Source organism: Rhinatrema bivittatum, chromosome 4, assembly GCF_901001135.1.
Source record: "Rhinatrema bivittatum chromosome 4, aRhiBiv1.1, whole genome shotgun sequence".
NCBI lineage: Eukaryota > Metazoa > Chordata > Amphibia > Gymnophiona > Rhinatrematidae > Rhinatrema > Rhinatrema bivittatum.
This window is the reverse complement of record NC_042618.1, coordinates 222,342,590-222,366,472: the sequence shown is the minus strand read 5'-3', so window position 1 is coordinate 222,366,472 and position 23,883 is coordinate 222,342,590. Positions and strand designations below refer to the sequence as shown.

The 23,883-nt window shown below is 44.9% G+C and overlaps 1 protein-coding gene across 1 annotated transcript in view; it reads left to right on the top strand.

The window, feature by feature from the left end:
- CRY1 (cryptochrome circadian regulator 1) overlaps positions 1 to 23,883 on the top strand; it is an 83,589-nt gene that overhangs the window by 41,705 nt on the left and 18,001 nt on the right. The window contains exons 5-10 of the mRNA XM_029599759.1: positions 730 to 818; positions 12,012 to 12,152; positions 12,264 to 12,575; positions 18,390 to 18,541; positions 18,645 to 18,847; positions 23,545 to 23,631. Of these exons, the coding sequence (XP_029455619.1) occupies positions 730 to 818; positions 12,012 to 12,152; positions 12,264 to 12,575; positions 18,390 to 18,541; positions 18,645 to 18,847; positions 23,545 to 23,631 (984 nt within the window). The remainder of the gene's footprint in view (positions 1 to 729; positions 819 to 12,011; positions 12,153 to 12,263; positions 12,576 to 18,389; positions 18,542 to 18,644; positions 18,848 to 23,544; positions 23,632 to 23,883) is intronic.

Genomic DNA, 23,883 nt, shown 5'->3' with positions numbered 1-23,883 from the left:
CGACTCACGGTAAGCCATGTTTTCTTATATAGGGCATCCACCCTGCCAGGTGTCGACGCCTTCCGGCTGAGTACACTGGCGGTCTCCAGCTACCATCAATTGGTCAGGGTAATCCTGTTGATTAATCGGTCAGTCACACATATATCCATAAAAGCTTTGCAAGGAAGATTACTGATTTGCTGCACTTCCTGTGGGGGTATATGTACCCGTGCTGATGTCAGATCCGTCTCCAACTGCTAGCACGAGCACGATGTACCCATTTGTTTTGAGTCCATCTGCATACACTAAGGAAAAGGAGATTATCAGGTAAGTAATCTCAACATTTATTTTCATAGATTTATAGGTCAAGTAACCTTGTGGTTCATTGCACCCCAATTTCTGTTAACCTTTATATCCTGAATAGTTAGTTGTTAAAATATGTTTTGTCAATATATTACTATAGTTGGACTAGACAATTTTAGTTATGCTTAGAACAGAATCTGTAAAGAGGAAATATAAAACTTGTTCCTAAAATTTAACCCTTTTGTGCCAGGAATCAGATTTTGTTGGTGCATGTCCCTTTGCCAGAAATGGAACTTGCTTCGACTGCTGGCGCCAAGGAGTTAAAGAATGTATTGACTCTTCTTAAGAACGTTAATCAGTTGAACTTAAGTGTTTGTAGATCAACTTTTGTTCTATTTCCAGAATACTAAAAAGTTTCAAGATAATGGTGAGTTTTCTCTAATTTAGGCTTTGATACAGAGGGTTTGCCATCTGCTGTGTGGCCAGGTGGAGAAACAGAAGCTCTTACACGTCTTGAAAGACACTTGGAAAGAAAGGTAAGCTTGTTTCCTGAGAGTTGCTGCTAACGTGAAACCCATTCATGTTTCAATATTAGATAGAGAGGAGCCAAAGAAGGGACTACTGATGTGTACAGTAGGTTGGTGAGAGGGCAAAAAGAGAGGTGGCGGCTGTTGCTGGGAAGAGTAGTGGAGAAAGGACTCTTGCTGCTGGACTTGGAATGGAAGGATGCAAGACAAGTAGTGTGGGGGGGGGGGGGGAGAAGACCTAGGGCAAGTGGTAGGGAAGAAAGAAGAGGACTCACGGCATTGAGTGGGTTGGGGAGATGCAGAGCAAGAAGTGGGGGAGAAATTGAAGGATTCAGGGCACAGAGGAGTGGGGAAGGAGGGGATGAGAAGAGGATTGCTGGACATGGGTTGAGGGGGGATACTGGGTAGTAGGGGACAGACAGAGAGATGCTTTCCTGGAGCTGACACTATTATAAGGACATCTGTGCCTTTGCTACTAAAGGAGAAAATTCTGTATTAGAGCAAACGCCGGTAAGCGAAAGGGTGGGTAGAGGGGGCATAATTCTATATATTTGGCTCGGGCACAGAAAAAGCTTGTCCCAGCTCTGCCACTTCTGAAATGAATGGCCTGGCTGCACAAACACCTGGACAACATCAAATCTCCCAATAATATGAGATCAGAAGGATCCAAATCATCCAACTAAGGCCTACATTTACTAAGCTGCAGTAAACGCAATAACATGCGATAAATAGCATTTAATGCGTGTTCAATACTGTTTTTTGTTGTTTTTTTTTACTAAATTCTGCCCCTTACAGAAATTACCTGCTTTGCATGCATAAAATGAATTGATATATGCAAAGCAGCTAATTACTAAGCAATTTAATGCAAATAATGCAGTTGACTTAGAAAAATTCAGCCCCTTTATTTTCTCACATTTCAGGGAGGTGTAGTTAATTTTTCCTGTGGCTACTGAGATGCTAATGTGCTTCCCGATGTCCCCGGGAAGAGCCTTAAAATGCCACGTGGCCCCAAAACCTATGACTCCCTGAAAGTGCCTTCCCTGTACGTACCCGGATCAGTCCAGACTCCTGGGTTTTGACCCCCTCTAGCAGATGGAGACAGAAGTTTACAAACAAAAACTCCGCCTTATCTAGGCTGGTGCCGCCTACAGTCTGGCAGTATTCTTCTGTCTCCTAGCAGGTGGAGAGAGCGCAAAACCTACAGTCTGTGCTGAAGCCTAGTTAGTTTAAAAAAAAAAAAAAAAAAAAAAGATAACTTGGTATAGTTCGGCTAGTTAGGAGACTGAGACTGCAGTAGTTTGCCTGCAGGTCCAGTTACTTGCCTCCTAGGAGGGGGGTCCTAAGGGGGTCATCCCTCCTGGTGTAAGAGGCCGCTGAAGGGTGGGCTTAGTGCCCTTGCCAGCGCTTATCTAATCCCTGGGGGTGACACCGGGGAACCCGGCTCACTCCTCCCAGGTGGTCCCGGAGCCGGCGGCGAACGGTAATGGTACTTTAAAAAAAACAAAACAAAAAAAAACCAAAGATATTTTACTTTCCCTTCTCTTGTGCTTTGCTTGCGCCGCAGTGCTTTTTTGTTTGTTGCGCTAGGAATCTGCGCCTGGTAGCGGTTTTCTTTGCCCCTCTCTCTCTCTCTCTCGTCTTTCTCGGGGGTGGGAGGGCATGCCACGACGATCGGTTTGCCACGCTTGCAGCGCGGCCCGGCGCCTCTCCTGAGACAGCCTTTGTTCTGGCTGTGTCTCAGGAGGCCGAGGGGGTGTCTTCGCGCCCGGATGGAGCACAGGGAAGAGTGCCATTGCGAGCCGCAGCTCTGGGGAGCAAGCCCGGGGCCGGATTAGTCCCGTCCCCATGGAGCACGGGTACGGGCACCATTTTGGGCTCTGGGTCGGAGGCGGCGGGAACGGCAGCCATTTTGTTGGCATCTGGGCCCGTGGTTCCTACACCCCCGTCGGATCGGGGGGGGGGGGGAGGGGGAAGACTCCCCGCCACGTTTATCTCTACAATGCAGGGTCCCTGAGGGGGATAAACCAGCGAGGTCATCCTGTTCCAGTGATTTAGAGGTCCCTGATTGGGACACTGGGGACGGCTCATCTGATTCTTTTTCTTCTGAGTTTGTGTTGGTTATGCACAAGGCTTTAAGGCGCGTAGGCTGGCTAGAAAGAGGTCTCTGGGATCTCAGGACCCAGTCCCGGCGGGGGAGTCCGGAAAGCGGACCAGGCCCGTCCAAGTGTCGGATCCTGCTGGGAAGCCCCGGCCTTTCAGGCTGAGGGCCCCCTGGGGGGATCCTGATAGCACCACGGACACCGATGATCCAGATGAGCAACTAATGGACCAGGATCTGTCATTCCAGCCCCCAAGGGGAATTGAGGGGGATGGTGAGCAGCTATTAGGGGGCCGGAGCGTTTCCCATGGGGCAGATGGGGATGACCCCAAGGTAGTTCGGTTGTTTCGATGGGATGAGTTAGGGCCCCTGATCCTGGTGATTCTAGGGGAGTTAGGCATAGAGTTGCCACAAGCAGAGTCCAGACTAAGGGTAACGGCCCCGGTAGTTTTGGGGCTGAGAGGTCCACCATCTGCTTTCCCATTGCATTTCTCAGCATCGGATTTGCTTTTCAAGGAATGGGATACCCCAGATTTGGGGCTTAAGGTAGCTAAGGCTATGGATAAGCTCTACCCTTTGCCTGAGGACGCGCTGGAGCTGCTGAAGATCCCTAAGATAGATTCGGCGGTAACAGCGGTCACATAGAAGACCACCATTCCGGTGACCGGTGGAACAGCCCTTAAGGATTTGCAAGATCGTAAGCTGGAAATACAGCTTAAAAAGATATTCGAAGTCTCCGCGCTCGGAATCCATGTGGCTATATGCAGCAAATTTCATTGCAAGAGGGTCTTCGGTAGGTTCAACAGTTGTTGGCCAATGAATATCTTTCTCAGGAAGAAGCGCTACAGGCGGGACGCTTAGAGGCGGTGATCGCCTATAGTGCAGATGCCTTTTATGATTTACTTCGCACGTCGGCACGATCCATGGTGTCGGCACGTCGTTTGTTGTGGTTACGCCTTTGGGCGGCGGATGTGTCGTCTAAAGCGCGGCTAGGGTCCCTGCCGTTTAAGGGCAATTTGTTTGGAAAAGAATTGGAGGATTTGATTGAGTCGCTAGGCGAGAATAAACTACATCGCTTGCCAGAGGATAAACCTCGGTCTCGAGAGGGTCCGTCGTCGCAGTCCCGTTTTTGGGGTGGACGCAGGCCTCGCAATTTGCGGGGGTTGGCATCCTCCTTTCGGCACAGTGCCAACCGGCAGCAGTCGTACTCGCAGTCCTTTCGCGGGCGCCGTTTTGGACGGCCAGGGGCAGGTACAGGTCCACAGAGTGGTAAGCCTTCACAATGATGTGCAGCCGGTCCACTTCTTGGTTCCAGTGGTCGGCGGCAGATTAGCAAGGTTTTACGAGGAATGGACCAGGATCACCTTGGATCAGTGGGTCCTAGAGGTGATAAGTCAAGGTTACGCATTAGATTTTGCATGACGGCCCCGCCAGTGTTTCCTGGTATCGCCTTGCGGTTTTTCAGAAAAACGCCGAGCGGTACGGGAGACATTAAGGCGCCTGCACGACCTAGGCTCGATTGTGCCGGTTCCACCGCATGATCTTCGCAGAGGCTGGTATTCCATTTATTTCGTGGTTCCAAAGAAGGAAGGAACTTTTCGTCCGATTCTCGATCTAAAGAGCGTCAACAAGTGCCTGTGAGTGCCTCGTTTTCAGATGGAGACCCTACGATCCATCATCACTTCGGTGAGAGAAGGGGAGTTTCTAGCGTCTCTGGATCTCACAGAAGCGTATCTTCGTATCTGGATCCGGGCAGAGCACCAACGTTACCTCAGGTTCGCCGAGATGCGACAACATTTCCAGTTACAGGTGTTACCGTTCGGTCTGGCCACCGTCCCTCGCACGTTCACCAAGATTATGGTGGTGGTAGCAGCACACCTTCGCAGGGAAGGATTCCTAGTGCACCTGTACCTGGACGATTGGCTGATTCGTGCGAAGTCGGAACGGCTTTGTCAGGAGGCAGTTCACTGGGTGATCGACTTGTTGCAAAAGCTCGCCTGGGTAATCAATACATCCAAAAGTCATCTGATTCCTTCTCAGTCTGTGGAGTTTTTGGGAGCCTTGTTCGACACTCGGGGAATGGTGTCCCTCACACAGGACCGCATGCTCAAGTTGCAGGGGTAGGCTCGGCATTTGTTAACCAAGCCCATGCCAATCATCTGGGACTACCTCCAGATGGTGGGGTCCATGACTTCGACGTTGGAATTGGTGCCCTGGGCTTTCGCTCATATGCGACCCTTACAGTCAGCTTTGCTTTCCCGGTAGAATCCGGTGTCAGAGCAATTTATCTACCTTTACCGCTCACACAGTCAGCTCGGGCCAGCATGGCTTGGTGGCTATGTCCGGACAACTTGAGCCGCGGAGTACCGTTGACTGTTCCCTCCTGGACAGCGGTCACCACGGATGCCAGCTTGTACGGTTGGGGAGCAGTTTGTCTCCGAAAGCCGGTCCAGGGAGTCTGGTCCCCACAGGAAGCGGCTTGGTCCATCAATCGTTTGGAGACCAGGGCAGTACACCTGGCTCTTCAGGCCTTCCTTTCACTGGTTTGGGACAAGTCTGTCAGAATACTGTCAGACAATGCGACCACGGTACCCTACATCAATCGTCAGGGGGGAACCAGGAGTTCAACTAGTTGCATGCGAAGCCAGACAGTTGATGGAGTGGGCGGAACGTCACCTGGGCAGTATTGCGGCGTCACATATTGCCGGAGTAGAGAACATTCAGGCGGATTTCCTCAGTCGCAATCGCCTGGACCCCGGAGAGTGGTAACTCGCGAACGTCGCATTTCAACTCATCTGTGCCCGGTGGGGGACGCCTGCTCTGGACCTTATGGCGACATTCAAGAATTCCAAGGCTCCGCGCTTCTTCGCTCATCACAGGGAAACTGGAGCGGAGGGCGTGGATGCTTTGGTGTTGCCATGGCCATCAGATGTGCTCCTTTATCTTCCCACCGTGGCCTCTCGGCCGGATGCTACGGCACATAGAGTTGCATCCGACACTGGTGGTGCTGGTAGCGCCCGAATGGCCGCGTCGCCCTTGGTTTGCGGATCTCCAGAACCTCGCACTAGAGGATCCCATTCGGTTTCTGTATGTACCGGATCTTCTTCATCAAGGACCCGTTTGTTTCGACCAGGTCGAATGCTTCTGTCTAGCGGCATGGCTTTTGAGAGGAGAAGGCTGAAATCCAGAGGTTATTCGGATGCAGTAGTAACCACCCTTTTAAGGTCCCGCAAGGCTTCTACGTCTTTATCTTGCGTGCGGGTCTGGAAGGTATTTGAGACGTGGTGTCTTGATCAAGATGTGGTGCCTACTCGTGCGTCCATGCCCGAGGTATTACGCTTTCTCCAGGATGGTTTGGCAAAGGGGCTCTCGTGTAGTTCCCTGAGGGTTCAGGTGGCGGCCCTGGCGTCGTTGCGCGGTCGGGTACAAGGTGTGCCTTTGTCGTCGCATCCAGACGTGGTTCGATTTCTTCGAGGTGCTAAGCATTTACGCCCACCGTTACATAACCCTTGTCCTTCCTGGAATCCGAATCTGGTATTGAAGGCGTTGTGTGGCGCTCCCTTTGAGCCTCTTCGCAAGTCCACCCTCAAAGATTTGACGCTGAAGGTGGTTTTTTTGGTGGCCATTGTCTCGGCAAGGCAGGTTTCCGAGCTCCAAGCTCTGTCTTGTCGGGAGCCTTTTTTGCGAATCTCGGAGACAGGGGTGTCGCTTCGTACAGTTCCTTCTTTTCTACTTAAGGTGGTATCTACTTTTCATCTCAATCAAACAGTGGAACTACCTGGTTTACAGACTTGGATAGGGTGGATCCTTTGGCCAAGGATTTGCGCCGATTGGATGTCCGTCGGACGCTGTTGCATTACCTAGAGGTTACTAACCCCTTCCAGGAATCAGACCATCTGTTTGTCCTGGGGAGCGGACCTCGTCGGGGTACGGCGGCCTCAAAGACCACCATTGCTCGCTGGTTGAAAGACGCTATCAGTTCTGCGTATCTGTTACAGGGTAGGTCTTCGCCAATGGGTCTCAAGGCACACTCTACGCGTTCCCAGGCTGCGGCCTGGGCGGAATGCCACCATATATCCCCAGAGGAGATTTGTAGGGCAGTGATGTGGAAGTCCTTACATACATTTGCCTGGCATTATCGCCTGGATGTTAGGGCTCCAGGCAGCGGGGATTTTGGTGCAGGAGTACTCAGAGCGGGACTCTCCGGATCCCATCCCATTTAAGGCAGCTCTGGTAAATCCCAGGAGTCTGGACTGATCCGGGTACGTACAGGGAAAAGAAAATTAGGTCTTACCTTTGATAATTTTCATTCCTGTAGTACCATGGATCAGTCCAGAGTCCCGCCCATTTATTCTGCTATGACAAGAGAGAGTCCGTGCTGTTTTTTTCTCTCATTCTCAGCTCAATCTTCTTTGTCCTATTATCAGTGGCTCGGGTTCTGTTCCCATTTCGGGGTTGTTGAGCCGGTTACTGTATATAGTTCATTTGGTGTTTTGTTTGGGTTCCATTCTGCTTTGACAAAAGTAATACTGCCAGACTGTAGGTGGCACCAGCCTAGATAAGGCGGAGTTTTTTTGTTTGTAAACTTCTGTCTCCATCTACTAGAGGGGGGGCAAAACCCAGGAGTCTGGACTGATCCATGGTACTACAGGAACGAAAATTATCAAAGGTAAGACCTAATTTTCTTCTGGATCTTATGAGATCCCTGCCCACCCCTTTGCCACCTCTCGAAGAAGCACCAACCCTAAAAGCTGTACAAAAATAGAATAAAACTTATGTGACCTACCCTAACCCCCCATACCTTTGACAAGTTGCCTTCTCACCCCTGCTGTATCAATAAGCAACCCCTTTCTCCTGTGTAACAAGCTCCTTCAGTAGAAGGCAAACAAAAATAAACAGCCTACCTCCAAAAACCGTATCATCACTGCCTCTGATAAACCCGAGCCACAACTGGAGCCAGAATAAGAAATTCTGCTTTCACTTTGCCTTTGTTTCAATAAAAATTGCTTTATAAATCTGATCATTTATCAGTAGGCTGCCAATTGAAACACCTCTTTCTTGCATAAGAAAATGGCAAAATGCTGGTGTCATGGATGATGACTCCATAATGAAAACAAATTAATGGTCTTAGAGAAAAAATGTTTTTAACAGCATATTTCCTCCCAAGGAGTGTCTAAAGCTAACTTTTGATCATCTAAGAAAAAGCATCTTTAAATGTCCATCAGTTGTATTTTCTATAGTCTTGATGTATTATATACAGTAACATTTATTTTCAGTGAGCAAAGCTAATCTACAAATACCTTTTTTCCCTGTATGTACCAGGATCAGTCCAGACTGCTGGGTTGTCTCCCTTCCATCAGATGGAGTCAGAAGAAACTGAGAAGGTACCCCTTCTTAGTCCGGTGTGCCACCTGCGATCCTTCAGTATTTCTCTGACTCCAGCAGATGAGGGTGACAGAACCTGCGGTCCTGATCTTAAAAAAAAAAAATAAAAAAAAAATAGTATATTAGTATATGTATACTATAGCTCATTAGTATATTAGTGTGTATGTATGTATGTGTGTGTATGTGTGTGTGTATATATATATATATATATATATATATATATATATATATATATATATATATATATATACACACTATAGCTCATTAATAAGAACTGTAGAACAGATTTTTTTTGATGACCTTGGCTAGATCAACAATTTAAAAAAACAAAAATTAAAGGAAGTAACAGAAGGATTGACGTTTCTTCTGGAGTACAAGTCCTCTCAAGGGGGTTCAGACCTTTCCGACCCCTTGGTAGTAGGCAAGGCTGGGGTTCTAGCCCCAAGAGCCTAATTCCCGGAGTGTTTACTTTCAGCCCGGTGAGTAGGAGGATTAACCAGTGGGCCGGTCCCTCCCTCTAAAAGCCCAGAGACGTGTAGATTCCTCTGGGAGCCCCTGTCGATTTGCTCGGAACGAGGGATGATTTTTCCTTCCACTGGCTGATTAAGAACCTTTAAAAAAAAAAAAAAAAAAGTCAGCAGGCAGCCTGGGTATCCTTTTATTTGCTCAACACTGCTCGCTATCAAATGCCACGTGGATCGCGGTGCTCTGCCTGCGGGGAGCCGGCAGCACCTCTCCCGCAACGGCCTCTGCTCCCGATGGATTCCCGGGGGAGAGGGGCGGTCAGAAATCCCTATAGAAGGCAGAGGAGCACTTACCACATGGTCGTTCCCGATCAGCACGGGAACGGCAACCATTTTGCCTCCTCCAGGCTCTGAGGCCATGCATAGTTCAGGGGGAGGGGATTTAGCTCCGCAGCTTTCTCCACCCAGTTTGAGTCCTGTGAGACCTTCAGATTTAATTACATATTCTCCTCCCTGCCCAAACCTCCTCTTCCCCCCCCCCCCCCCCCGTTCTTAAAGCAACAGCACCCTTTTTCATCTTAATTTGTGCTGTTGTTGCATAAAGCCTATATGGAGACAGAAGCTGATTTAACTTTGCAGGAATCTCCTCCATCGAAGGTCCCTAAGCCTGCTGAGGGTCCAACCACCCCTAGAGTCCAAGCGGTTCGTCCATTACCGGACCTGGTGGCGTCGCCACTAGCTGACCCCCGTGGATATCGTGTCACAGGATCCTCCTGCTGCGGACACATCTGATGACATTGACAAATCCGCTCAGCTGGAAGGGGATGATCCGCGAGTGCTCCAATTGTTTCGCAGGGAGGAGCTAGACCCTTTGATCCCACATGTGCTGTCAGAACTGGACATTTAGGCTCTGCAGCCCTTGGCTGAGCCTTCCTCGGGGGATCCTGTGCTGTCTGGTCTTAGGGCTCCACCTAGCACGTCTCCTTTTTATCCGATGCTTTTGCAGCTTATGACCCGGGAATGGGACGCCCCAGAAGCCAGCCTGCAGGTCAGTAGGGCTATGGAAAAGCTTTATTTGCTTCCAGAGGAGTCGTTAGATCTTCTTAGGATCCCTAAGGTGGACGCAGCCATTTCGGCAATCACCAAGCGCACAACGATCCCGGTAATGGGGGCGGCAGTGCTTAAGGATCTTCAGGATAGAAGACTGGAGGTTCTGCTTAAAAGGATTTTTGAGGTGTCAGCGCTCTGCATTCGAGCGGCTGTCTGCTGTAGTCTAATGCAGAGAGCGACCCTTAGATGGGTACAGCAGCTCTTACGGCTCAGGAACTTCCGCCGGTGGAGGCAGAACAGGCGGAACGTATGGAGGCGGCAGTGGCTTACACTGCGGACGCTTTGTATGATCTCCGCATCTCATCGCATACGAGGTCCCTGGCAGTGTCAGCCAGGAGGCTTCTTTGGCTCCGAAATTGGTCCGCTGATGTCTCGTCTAAGTCTCGAAACAGCTTAAGTCCTTAGGGGACAATAAAGTGTATAAGCTTCTGGAGGACAAGCCTAGATCCTCTCGGTCATTTGGTTCTTTTCGGGGGCAGCGTCGTTTCGTCTGGGCAGAGCTCCGGCCTTTGCTCCTCAACAGCTGCCGACGAGGTCTCAGGCTTGGGCTCATTCCTTTTGAGGCAGACGGCCAGCTCGCGATGGAGCCTCCCCAGGCTTCTCTGGCAACAAGTCTACCCAATGAAGGTGTGCTGGCCCACTCCTCTGTTCTGGAGATTGGAGGTAGTCTCTCTTGTTTCGCGAGGAATGGGTCAAGATCACTTCGGATCAGTGGGTTCTAAACATCATAGAACACGGCTACACTTTAGATTTTGGTCACCCGCCAAGAGACCTTTTTCTGGTGTCCCCTTGCAGATCTCGGGCAAAGCAGCTGGTGGTGGACCAAACTTTGTCTCACTTGAAAGCCCTGAGAGCCATTGTTCCAGTTCCGCCGTCCGAGCTCTGGACAGGCTGATACTCCATATATTTTGTGGTTCCAAAGAAGGAGGGCTCCTTCCGCCCCATCTTAGACCTGAAGAAAGTGAACAGGGTGCTTCGGTCAGTCACTGCAGCTGTCCACAAAGGAGAATTTTTGGCCTCTTTGGATCTGCTGGAGGCTTACCTTTTGCAGATTTCGGAGTCCAGGATATCTATTAGAACGGTACCCTCCTTTCTGCTGAAGGTCGTGTCTGCTTTTCATTTGAATCAGTCAGTGGAGTTGCCAGCCTTCCCAGATCTAGATCGGAACTCTCCTAGGCTCACGATTTGCAGAAATTGGATGTCTGACGGATCCTCCTTCGGTATTTGAAGATGACTAATGATTTTCGTTTGTCGGATCATCTTTTTGTCCTATGGAGCGGTCCTAAAAGAGGACGTCAGGCGTCTAAGACTACTCTTGCCCATTGGTTGAAGGAAGCTATAGCTTCGGCATACGTGTGTCACAGGCGGCCGGTGCCGGATGGTCTAAAAGCTCATTCGATCAGATCTCAAGTGGCATCTTGGGTGGAAAGCCAGTGTGTTTCGCTGCAGGAGATTTGCCGAGCTACTACTTGGAAATCTTTACACACTTTTGCTAAGCATTACCGTTTGGACTTCCGGGTCCCGGGTCCCACCCCATTTAGGGCAGCTTGGGTACATCCCAGTGGTCTGGACTGATCCTGGTACGTACAGGGAAAGGAGAATTGGTTATTACCTGCTAATTTTCGTTCCTGTAGTACCAAGGATCAGTCCAGACGCCTGCCCGGGTTATTCTCTTTCTGGAGAGTCCGCTTAATTTTCGATTTTTTTTTTAATCAGTTTTTTCTGCAGAATATAACAATATCGAACTGTTTAACAAGAAATGTTCAAGTCAGCACTCCATAGTTTTTCAAGGTTTATGGTTCAAATTAGCTTTTTGGTCTAGCCATTGGTTGTTAACTTTATTCATTCTGCTTTGATATTGATTATACTGAAGGATCGCAGGTGACACACCGAACTAAGAGGGCGTGCCTTTTCAATTTCTTCTCTGACTCCATCTGCTGGAAGGGAGACACAACCCAGCAGTCTGGACTGATCCTTGGTACTACAGGAACGAAAATTAGCAGGTAAAAACAAATTTTCCTTTTTAGATGAATTTTCCTTTTTTATTGGTCTTGTAAATTTTGGCATAATAAAATATACTCTGACAATACTTGCTTTATATTTAAGTGAAATACAGAATTTATTTTTAATCTGTATGCATTTTAGGCTTGGGTAGCAAATTTTGAAAGACCTCGAATGAATGCAAATTCTCTTCTGGCAAGCCCTACAGGACTTAGTCCCTACCTACGGTTTGGGTGTTTGTCGTGTCGCCTTTTCTACTTCAAATTGACAGATTTGTACAAAAAGGTAATATATCATTGTTATGGAAAACTGCTTTTACCTTGCTTATTTGCAAATTAGTTCCCATTTTCAATTAAATGTGTTTTGTAAATTGAAATCTCTCGTTTTATTTTTAAGGTAAAAAAGAACAGTTCACCGCCTCTCTCTCTTTATGGCCAACTGTTATGGCGTGAGTTTTTCTACACAGCAGCGACCAGCAATCCCCGTTTTGATAAAATGGAAGGAAATCCCATCTGTGTTCAGATTCCATGGGATAAGAATCCAGAAGCTTTAGCGAAATGGGCTGAAGGAAGGACAGGTTTCCCTTGGATTGATGCTATTATGACACAACTCCGCCAGGAAGGCTGGATTCACCATTTGGCTCGGCATGCAGTGGCTTGCTTCCTGACACGAGGTGACCTGTGGATTAGTTGGGAAGAAGGAATGAAGGTACAGTTTCTAGACAATGTGGAATATATAGTTAGGGAAGAGAAACTTTTTACAGTTTTTGTGAAAATATTAGACTGTTCAAATATATATTTAGTTGGTGCATCAATCATTTTCAATAAAACTATTTCCAAATTGTTTTAAACTTCTTTGAACTAAAAAATGTGTACATTCTCCCTTAAGAAACCCAGCCAAGCACCAGCAATTTGAACAGCATTACTACCACAAATTATGATAATATTTAAGTAATGATTTCTCTGGGTATGTTTGTCACAGAGACCTATTCCTTTCAATCTGTTTTCTGTTTTGCATTGATTAGATTGCGTATTCCATCCCTTTGTTATTCTCATAATACACTATTTTTGCTTCAGTCTGAATCTACAGTTCTGTCACTTTTTCATTCTGCTTGCCAGTACACTGTGATATAGGCTACATCTCTGGCTCATATTTTGTGATGCAGAGGTGCACTTAACATGTCCTGGTCTCCAGTGTTCATCCACGAGTCCTAAACAGTCTTGGATTGCCTACAGTTTCACTTCCCTTTACCCTGACAATTGCTTTAGTCATTTAGTGTGTCAACAAAGGTAAGCAGCCTCTGTTCTATCCTTCTCCAAACCAACAATAAGGATGATGCTAAATCCCAGCAGGGTAATTAAGTCATTTTTACATGTGCTATAAACAAAACACGCAGACGAATATAGCCACAACTAATCGGATTACTGTCCTGGCATAAACACAAACCCAGAGAACAAGAAATGTGAAGACTTAATACTATCTCTTAATTTAAACCACACCAACTTAAAAATATAATGCTGCTGGTCCTCACCTACCTCAACTGACATCTTTAAATCTTTGTGCTCAGTTAAACATATTTTATCCCCTTTTTTTTAAAGTGGCGGTAATATTGTATTCCTTAAAATGCCAGTCTGCCTTTCTTTTAGTCCATTCTTTTCTGTTGGTCATATTTCTATATATTTCAATTATTTACTTAGATATTGTATTTCTCAGAAGACAAGCAACCTCATTCGAGGTAGTCATTTTATACAGGAGCTTGTCTTGTCACAAAGCCCTTCAGATCATCAAAATGGAAATGGTCCATCACTGAACCCATGATGCTGGGATCTTCTGCAGGCCAGATCAAACAGTACCAAGGCATTTTCTCCTAGCCTAACATCCATTCACTAGGCCTGATAAATTTCATCTTCAGAGGAAAGCAATGAGTAGAGCTTGCAGACATGGAAAAATATTTAAACAACTTGGATACTCAAATAAAAATTAGGAGCCTTATTTACCCTTTTGACTTTTTCCCTCTTTGATATATTTCTTTTGCTATCATGTTTTTACTCATTTTGGGGGAATGGGAGTTTTCAAAATCTATTTAAAAAAAAAAAAGGAAAAGCCATAAAAAAAATTTTATCTCCCTTCTCGCCATCCTTTTTCAGCCCCAGCCTGAATTCTCTTCTTCAACCAGGGGCTCTCCTGAGCCTCAGTAATGGCTCCAGCTGCTGCTCTCTTTGGTCCAGCAGTAGATGCCTGGAATTTTTCCACTACTGATATGTCATGAATTTGAAGGAAGAGTTTTATATCCTTCTGACTTATAGAAAGGATTCAGTTAGGTAGATTTATGGTTTTAAATGGAGATTTGCCTTCTGGTGTGAGGCACAAAGCACTGTCCCTATATATATATTTTTTTTTACCTTCTTAAATACTGCTAGATTATGTACATCTATCAATTGCTTGATAGTATGCTGGTAGAAAGTCCATTAAGCTAGGGCGAGAGAACATTGTAGAAATCTCATCTTTTTGTGACTTTCCTCACTCCAAATGATGTCAAATCTTCACTGAGGTGTACAATGCTGTTCGTACGTCTCACTCTGCATGTAAAACTGACCCCAAAACCCTACACCAGCACCAAAACCTCACCTCGAGTTACTAGCTGGCCCTCCTATTGCAGTATGAATAGTTAACCACTATGTGTTCCACCACAGAGGTGCACGTGCTCTCTCTCACTCTCTCACCTCCACTCCACACTCTTTCTCTCCTCCACTCCACATTCTCTCTCTCTCTCTCTCTCGCTCTCCCGTGCCCAAAAATGCCTGAAACGGAATTTGCAATATTTGTCACAAATTGCATTACTGCTCTTTTAGGAATATCACACAGCTTAATGCCTGCAAAAAAGGTATACTTATTTCAGGCATGCATTATGCTATCACACTGTGCGATGATTCCCCTCATTTTCATTAATTCTGCCCAAATCCCCTCCTCAATCCCGCCCCTTTGAATAAATTTGCCAAATTTGCTTTCGCATCACATGCTGTGATAAATATCGCATTCATTATGGTGTTATCGCGGGCGTTAGCACCATAACATACTTTGATGAATGATCCTGTGAGCTCCTTAAACTGCAGCTGGTCTTTTTATATCAGCTTCTACAAAGAAATATTATTTTATAATTAGATTTATATGGGGTCATCTTCATGTAATTACATGGGACATTAGCATGATTATACATAAAAACATAAGATTTATTTATTTAGAATCTTTTATATACCGAGGTATAGCAAGATGCCTTCACCCCGGTTTACAGTTTAACAACATATTACAGATGATGAACAATTTAACCGGGAACTAAATGAACTTATTAAGAGAACGCAATAAATTATTCTATATACAGGCAAATTGAACAGGGTTTACAGTATACAGAACAACTAAGGACAGGTATTACAGAGAACAAACATTGTACAAACAGTCTAATCAGGTCTTACGGTCTACAGACATTGTCTAAACAGACCAAACAAGTACTGGTGCACAAGTTGCGTATAAACTCGCTTATGTCGTCGACTCTCTGTTGAGTAGGAGGTCAGTTTAGCCAACACCATCTTTGAATGTTTGTCTGAATATCCAGGTTTTGAGTTCCTTTTTGAATGATTTGCTGTCGCTGAGTGTGCTTAAGTAGTCTGGTAAGGAGTTCCATGCTTTCGATCCCACAATGGAGAAAAAAGATATGCTATACTGGGGTCCGCCCAGCATCCTGTTTCCAACAGTGGCCAATCCATGTCACAAGCACCTGCAAATACCCAAACATTAAATAGATCCCAAGGTGTACTGATGCTGGTAACCAGCAGTGGCTATTCCTTATTGACTAATAGTTTACAGACTTCTCCTCCAGGAACTTATCCAAACCCCTTCCAAACCCAGCTACACTAACTGCCTTAATCACATTCTCTGGCAGTGAATTCCAGAGATTAATTGTGCATTTAGTGAAAGAATTTTCTCTGATTTGTTTTAAATGTGCTACTTGCTAACTTCATGGACAACCCCTAGTCTCTTTATAATATCTGAGAGTAAATAATTGATTCACTTTAACCCATTCAAGTCCTTGCATGATTTTGTAGACCTCTATCATATCCCTCCTCAGCTGTCCCTTCTCCAAGCTGAACAGCCCTAACCTCTTTAGCCTTGTCCTCATAGGGGAGCCGTTCCATGCCCTTTATTTTAGTCACCCTTCTCTTTATTTTCTCCAGTGCAACTATATCTTTTTTGAGATGCAGCGACCAGAATTGCACAGTATTCAAGGTGCAGGCTCACCTTGGAGCGATACTGAGGCATTACTGGATTCTATTCACTACATCAATCGGACTTAAATTCGTACTAGTGAGCAAGATTAAGTAAAAGCTTTCAGCAATTTTTAAAGCCCTTAAGAAAAATCAATGCTTGAAGTCTAAAAGAAAGGAATGCTGACTGATTTGAAAAAATGATTTTAGGTAATCAGCAAAAGTTCCAATAAGTGTTTCATGAAGACAAAATCCTGAATTAAACAAGGTTTGATTACTTTTCCTTCCATTCATGTTTTCCTCATATAGACCCTTATTTTATGACTCCATTGTCATTTCATGATAAGTTAGCATGTGGCACATTTAAAACTAATCAGAGAAAGTTCTTTTTCATTCAACACACAATTAAACTCTTGAATTTGTTGCCAGGGGATGTGGTTAGTGCAGTTAGTGTAGCTGTGTTTTAAAAAAGGATTGAATAAGTTCTTGGAGGAGAAGTCCATTACCTGCTATTAATTAAGTTGACTTAGATAATAACCACCGCTATTACTAGCAACAGTAACATGGGATAGACTTAGTTTTTGGGAACTTGCCAGGTTCTTGTGGCCTGGGTTGGCCACTGTTGGAGACAGAATGCTGGGCTTGATGGAACCTTGGTCTGACCCAGTATGACAAGTTCTTATGTTATTACAGTCGGGGGAGTTTAAGTCTCTGGATTGTCAGAGGCATATCTGCATATTCCCATCCAGCTGGAGGATTGACAGTTTTCTGCATTTCGCTGTTTTGGAGCGACATGAGTTTTTGAGCGCTTACCCTTTGGTTTGGACACTACACCCAGAACCTTCTCTAAGGTCATGGTGGTGGTAGCTGCAATGTTGAGAGAGGTTAGTATTCTGATCCACCCATACATCGAGTAGCTGATTCAGGCCAAGAGCCATGAAAGAGTTTTCAGGCCTCACGCAAGGTGATCTCCTTGCTGCAGGAACTAGGTTGGGTGATGAACTTGGCCAAGAGCAATCTGCAGTCATTCCAGACACTGGGGTATCTCAGTGTTCGTTTTCGACACGAAGCAAGACAGGGCATTCCTTCTAGGGGTCTACATTCAGAACTGATGGTTTAGGTGTGGCTATTGACAGAAACAATACACCTGGCGGTGTGGTCTTATTTACAGGTGCACGGGTTGATGGCAGCCACCCAAGAGGTAGCTCCATGGGCAAGGGTGCATATGTGTTCTCTTCAGCACACAGTGCTTGCTCATTTGACTACTTAATACTACTTCAGTTACTAGTGGAAATCAGCATCCAACTGCAGTGGTGGTTCCAAGAGGAACAAATAATGAAGGGCATTCCCCTATGAACACCGGACTGGCTACTATGGATGCGGGCCTCCAGGATTGGGGGGCTCACCGTCAGGAGTTGAAAGCGCAGGGGTGCTGGAGAACAGAAAAGTGTCTATAGAGCATCAATAGGCTGGAAGCCCGTGCCATTTGGTTGGCATGTTTGCGATTCACTGACTGCTTGCAAGGTCGAGCGGGCCAAATGATGTTGGACAATGCAATGATGGTGGTTTACATTAATTGCTAGGGAGGAGCCAAGAGCCAGCAAGTATTACTGCTCATTTCTCCTTAGTATGCCCATTTTGTATGTCACTCCACTTTTTCTCAATTAAATATTGCATCAGGCACAGGGATGTGGATGCACACACATTAGGATTTGCATGTGTCTTTTTGTATCAGCCCCTGAATGATTAATTGCAAAATCCTCTAGACCCACCCCGCTTCTCTTATGATCTCAACAGTGTATACTTTTGTGTGAGGGCTTGCATCATGTTGCGGGAACATCAAATCTGCAATTTTCTTAAAGGAATAAAATTCTGCTGTTGGAAACACAAGAAGGATGCTGGTACTATATTAATGGAACTTAGTGTTGCATAGGTCACAAAATCACAAGTTGTGGTTTGCATTGGTGTTCATAAAGTGAAAAATGAAATGTCAGCTTGTATAAATGTTTTTTATTTTGAGAGAGATGGATTTGGTGATGTGATTTTATTAACAGTATAATTTTTACAGTCGTGTTGGACCAACTAGACAGAAAACTTTCAGTAGAAACAATGAGATTAGGCACTGTAGTTCAGACTTCCAGATACGTTCTGACTTCTCTGCCTCATTGACATAAGTATTTTACATTGTTCTTGCCATTATTTGGCAGCCTCTTCAGAATTGTATCATGATTGTTGCTAATTTTCCTTTTTTATTCTTTTGAAGGTTTTTGAAGAGTTGCTGCTTGATGCAGATTGGAGTGTAAATGCGGGAAGCTGGATGTGGCTGTCTTGTAGCTCCTTCTTTCAGCAGTTTTTTCACTGCTATTGTCCTGTGGGATTCGGTAGAAGAACTGACCCAAATGGAGATTACATCAGGTAGCTTGAAAATACTTGTTTTGCTGAGCATGTGTGATATTGTTGAACTTTAAAGTAAAATGTTAAAATATTTTACTTTGTTTGCTTTTTTAAACACATGAAGACGTTATTTGCCTGTCCTAAGAGGTTTCCCTGCAAAATATATCTATGATCCATGGAATGCACCAGATAGTGTCCAGAAGGGAGCCAAATGTATCATAGGAATTAACTATCCTAAACCTATGGTAAACCATGCTGAAGCAAGCCGTCTGAACATTGAAAGGATGAAACAGATCTACCAACAGCTTTCAAGATACAGAGGATTAGGTATGGTAAACCATATTAAATCTGTTTTACATGTAGGACCACTAAATGTATTAAGTAGTTTTCTGTTTGATAAATCAATTACCCTTAAAGGGCGTCTTCTGCATTTTCCTGTTTAGGTATATCAATATGAGGTCTGTAGAATGATTCGGATGGGTACTTTGCAGTAAAAAAAAAAAAGACCTACTTGTACATGTATAAGACTGCAAATGACCTTTTTTATAAGGGGATTATCTAAGATTCAAGCGTTCTTAAAATACAATCCCAGTGCTAGCATTGAATTTGCCTTTCATACATATTTTGAGAATTTTGTGTTTTGTGCACTTCTGCTAAATATTGATCATGCGATAGCTATTTGCTCAAGGATATGCTTTTGCCATATAGATTTTTTTTAGAGCTTTTCAAACAAAATGTTTTGCATGCCTAAAGTGAAGAGTTGGGAACTTTATGAATCAAAACTCAGTTACTGAGTTTAGCAGCCTAACTTAGTCTATTTGTATTTTTACTCTCCCCTTTTGACCCCACCTTCAAGAATTGCCCAGAGCAATTCACAACAGGATTAAATATCCAGAATACAATACGATTCATAATATGCAATCCATATAGTACAGTTTATAAAAAAATAAATAAAAATAATTCAAAATTAAATAAAATTTATAATTAAAAACCATAATATGCTCCACATTAAAAGTATGAAATGAAAATAAAGCATCACTAAAGTTTTATTGTCTGAAAGATTTATCTCAGTTGTTGGAAATGAGGTTCTGTACTGAAACTGAATAAATCACATTAAATTAAATAAATGAATGATCTTCTCTTAGTCTTCAAGTTCTCATTTTCTGAGGGCAAGCAAGATGGTAGCCCTTATATATGTGTGACATCATCTGATAGAGCCTGGCACAGAACTTTGATTTCAAAGATTCTAGAGCAGTGATGGCGAACTCCAGTCCTCCATTGTATGTAAATCTATCTCATGCATATTCATTGTGGATATCCTGAAAACCTGGCCTGTTTGTGGCACTCGAGGCCTGCGTCCCTTCCCTCCATCAGCCAACTAGTCTGTCTCTATCTCAGAATTAATTTGACAATGCATTTACTATGTACATATATCCTATGCTCACCCATACTTTTATTGCTATTTTGTTATACTGTTACTTTTCTTACATTATTGGACATTTACCTTATGTTAAGGTTCTTATTTTATATTGTTGCACTGTATTTCTTCGCTGTTCTTGTGTGATCCCCTCCCCAGTTTTCTCCCTGTTATCATGTACTTTCAAACCTGCTGTTTATTGTGAACCTGTATGATGTCCCCACTAATACCGGTTTAAAAAAGTCTTTAAATAAATCACTGTTCTAGAACTTTCAGCATGCTTTACTGAGCATATGCAGTCACCTCCCTTCCTTCTAGGTAGTGCCCCTCAGTCTTTCTCTTCCCATGCAGCCCTGTGGTCATGATATGAGTTATCTGTAGAGCTTGTAAGACAGTTCTTTGCTCTCTCCCTTTTTTTCTAGCAGGGCCCTGTGAGTTTGTTGTTTTTTCCTTATAATACCTTAAGATAGTTTGTGTTTTGTTTTCCCACCTTTTCAAGGTTTCTGCCAGCCTCAGCTTGAGATGTCTCTTTTCTTTTCCTAAATAAAGAATGCTGCACCTGCAGCTTGTTCATGTTCTCCCCTTCACATAGTCTGTTTTTTGGGGGGTTTTTTGTGCCTTTATTAGTGCCTCATGAGACTTGCAGTCTACAGTCCATGTGTGGTCAGAGTAGGTCTCAAGCCTGGGGTCTTGCCTGAGTTTCCATCCAGGCAGGAGTTCCATGAAGTTTCGTCAGACTGCTAGGAATTGGCAGCTGAGACAGCAAAGGAATCCAGGCCCGGAACATTCCAGTGGGGAGGAGAGCTTATCCTCCTGTGAGCTAGGCTCCATGGGTCCAAATTAATCTTCACTTCTGGTGCCTGGACGACTTAGCCTCCCTCCATCTTGATAGCTTGCTCGTGTAGTGCAGTCTCCTTGGAAGAGAGGGTGAGTATGAGCATGGACAGCCAGCTCTGCTGCTTCACTGTTGGAGCCATGCCCGAAATCAATCACCCATGCAAATTTGTGCTGGAGCACCGATTGGTCAGATACTGGGCATGTAGCTCAGGAGCGTTAGGGCCACTCAGCATCGATGCCGTTGAGTGCTGAGAATACCGACACCATTAAGCACCATGGGTGCCAAAGAAGTCATTGACCTGTCTAGTGCCGTAGGTGCCACTGATGCATCAGGTGCCATTGACACCGTAGAGTGCAGTGTCAGCCATTGATATCTTCTAGCACCATGGGCACCAATGGAAGCTATGCCTTCAAGCACCGAGTGCACCTTTGGACACTGCAAAGGCCATCGGCACCATGAATGCCTGAGTGCCATGGGGTCAGTGTCACCAAACATGCTGTTGGTGTCTTTGATATTGTGATGAGGACCTTGGAGTTGTTCCTGCTATCAAACATGGTAGGCGTCAGATATGATGTCGACAGTGCACGTGCTGGGGTGTGTCTTAAAATTGAGCTACCCGAGTCAAGCACACCAGTGCAGAGACTACTGATGGACGTTGACAGATAACACCACAGGTGCTATCCAATGCCCTTGTATGTCTGGAACCAAAAGGTGTTGTGTGGCACCAATGGAATCTGTGCCATCGCACACTACAGGATGCAGGTGCTGCACCAGCAACTGCTTCTGATGGCGCTCTCCTTCCTCTTAAAGGCCAGAATGGTTGAGCCTGTTCCCCCAGAGCAAAGAGGGCAGGGATTCTACTCAAGTATTTGCTGAATCCATAGAAAATAGGGAACTCCGTCCCATCCTAGACCTGAGCACCTTGAACAAATTCATCAAAAGAAAAAGATTCATCTTAATCTCCTTTCTTCAAAGAAGGGACTGGTTATTCTCCATTCATTTCATGGAATCTTATACTCAAGTAGAGAGATTCCTCAGCAACAGGAAATATCTCGTATTCCTTGTGGGAGACCATCACCTCCAGTATCATGTTCTTCCATTTAGGCTAGCATCTGCCCTTTGTCTCTTTACAAAATGCTTGGCTGTGGTGGTGGTACACATACACAAATTGGGGGTACATGTCTATCCCTATTTGGACAATTGGCTGGTCAAGAGTGTGTATCAGGCAGGAGACAAGAACTAAGTCACATGATCATTTGGGTGTTGGTGTTACTAGAGTTTCTTGTCAATTACCCTAAGTCTCATCTCAGTTGGAATTTATCAGAGCTCTGCTAGCTACAACTTCTTCTGCAACAGATGGCCATTACTTTGGCTGCAGCGAAGGAGATTCTGTTGAGTCAGCAGAAAGCTTGGAACATGTTGAGGCTTTTGAAGCCTCCCATCAGACCACCTCTGTCATGGGACCGCAGTGTGGTTTTCTCCCAGTTGATGCAAGCTCCCTTTGAACCACTGCATTCCTATGACCTGAAGTACCTGACCTGGAAGGATGTCTTTTTGGAGGTGGTCACTTAAGCGCACAGGGTCAGTGAGCTTCAGGTTCTAGTAACTTATCCAGCTTATACCAAGTTTTATTTGGGTGGTCCTATGCACCCATACTAAGTTTCTGCCTAAGGTGGTATTGGAATTCCATCATAATCAGTCAATTGTCCTTCCAATATTTTTTTTTCCCAGGCCACAAGCCCACCAAGGTGAACAAGCACTGCATGATTTGGACTGAAAGAGAACCTTGGCCTTCTACTAAAGCGGACTGAAGCCCTTAAGTCCAACCAACCTTTTGTTTCTTTGGATGCAAATTAGCTGTGGATTGCCATTGGCAAACAGACTATTTCTAATTGGCTAGTAGATTCCATCTCCTGTTATGCCCAGGCGGGCTTGAATCTAGTGGGCCATCTTGAGGCTCATTCTGTTTGAGCCATGGCAACTTCAGTGGTTCTCCAACAATCGGTCCCCTTGGAGGAGATCTGCAAGTCTGCAACATAAAGTTCTTTCCACTCATTCATATCTCAGTACTGTTTGGGCAAGGATGGCTTATGCAGGTTTGGTCAATCTGTCCTTCAGAATTTTTGAGGTATTGAACCTAACTCTTTTCCCTCCTGTGGGCCCATTCTTTCTGTTTCAGGCTGCCTCTCATAGGTTAGTGAAATATAGGAAACAGAAAACGGCTTGCTGCCATAAAACATTGTTATGCCCATTGGTACACGTTTTCCCCTTGTTTTGTTTGAGGCAGCCTGTAGCTTGGGATTCCCCCATGTGCTAGGACTGCCATCCTGCTTGTCCTCTGAGAAAGCAGAGTTGCTTACCTGTAATAGTTTTCCGAGGATAGCAAGATGTCAATCCTCATAAAACACATCTCCCTGTGGAATTGGCTAAATTACAAGACCATAGGGACTCCTGTGTGAACACATGGTATAATGGCATGTGTGAGCATGCCCAGTGAGGACACAGTCTAGAAATTTTGATATTTTTCTATGCCAGGCTTCATCATATGTCATCCATGTGTGATAACTGACATTCTGCTGTCCTTGGAGAAAATCTCTCAGATATCTCAGGATCAGAAAAACACAGAACCCAAGTATAACTCTAATAATGTTTCTACAGATATCTTTTTATCCTCTGGTTTAGGAGAAACTAATGAAAAGGATAGTTGATATAGAAATTCATAGTATAAATCAAGATTTATGAAAACCTGTCTCTGCTTCTGTTTTGCAGGTCTTCTTGCATCTGTGCCTTCTAACCCAAATGGAAATGGTAATGGTGGTCTAATGAGTTACTCACCAGGAGAAAATACTACAACTGGTAAGTTTGTTTATGGAGCAGATCTTGCCCTTATGTTTATAGCAATGTTGCATGCAACTTGAAAAACCTAAAATGATTGAACCTAGTGTCTGTAGAGGTATAAATGGGTATCTGAGAAGGTCACAGTTTACCTGTAATTGCTTTTTTGAAGTTGGCCTTACTAATGAGTTGGCAGGTGCCATATGTGTGAGCTTGCATGCTTGTGCCATCCACCCTTTCACACTATTATTTCCAATGAATCTGTTACTTCTG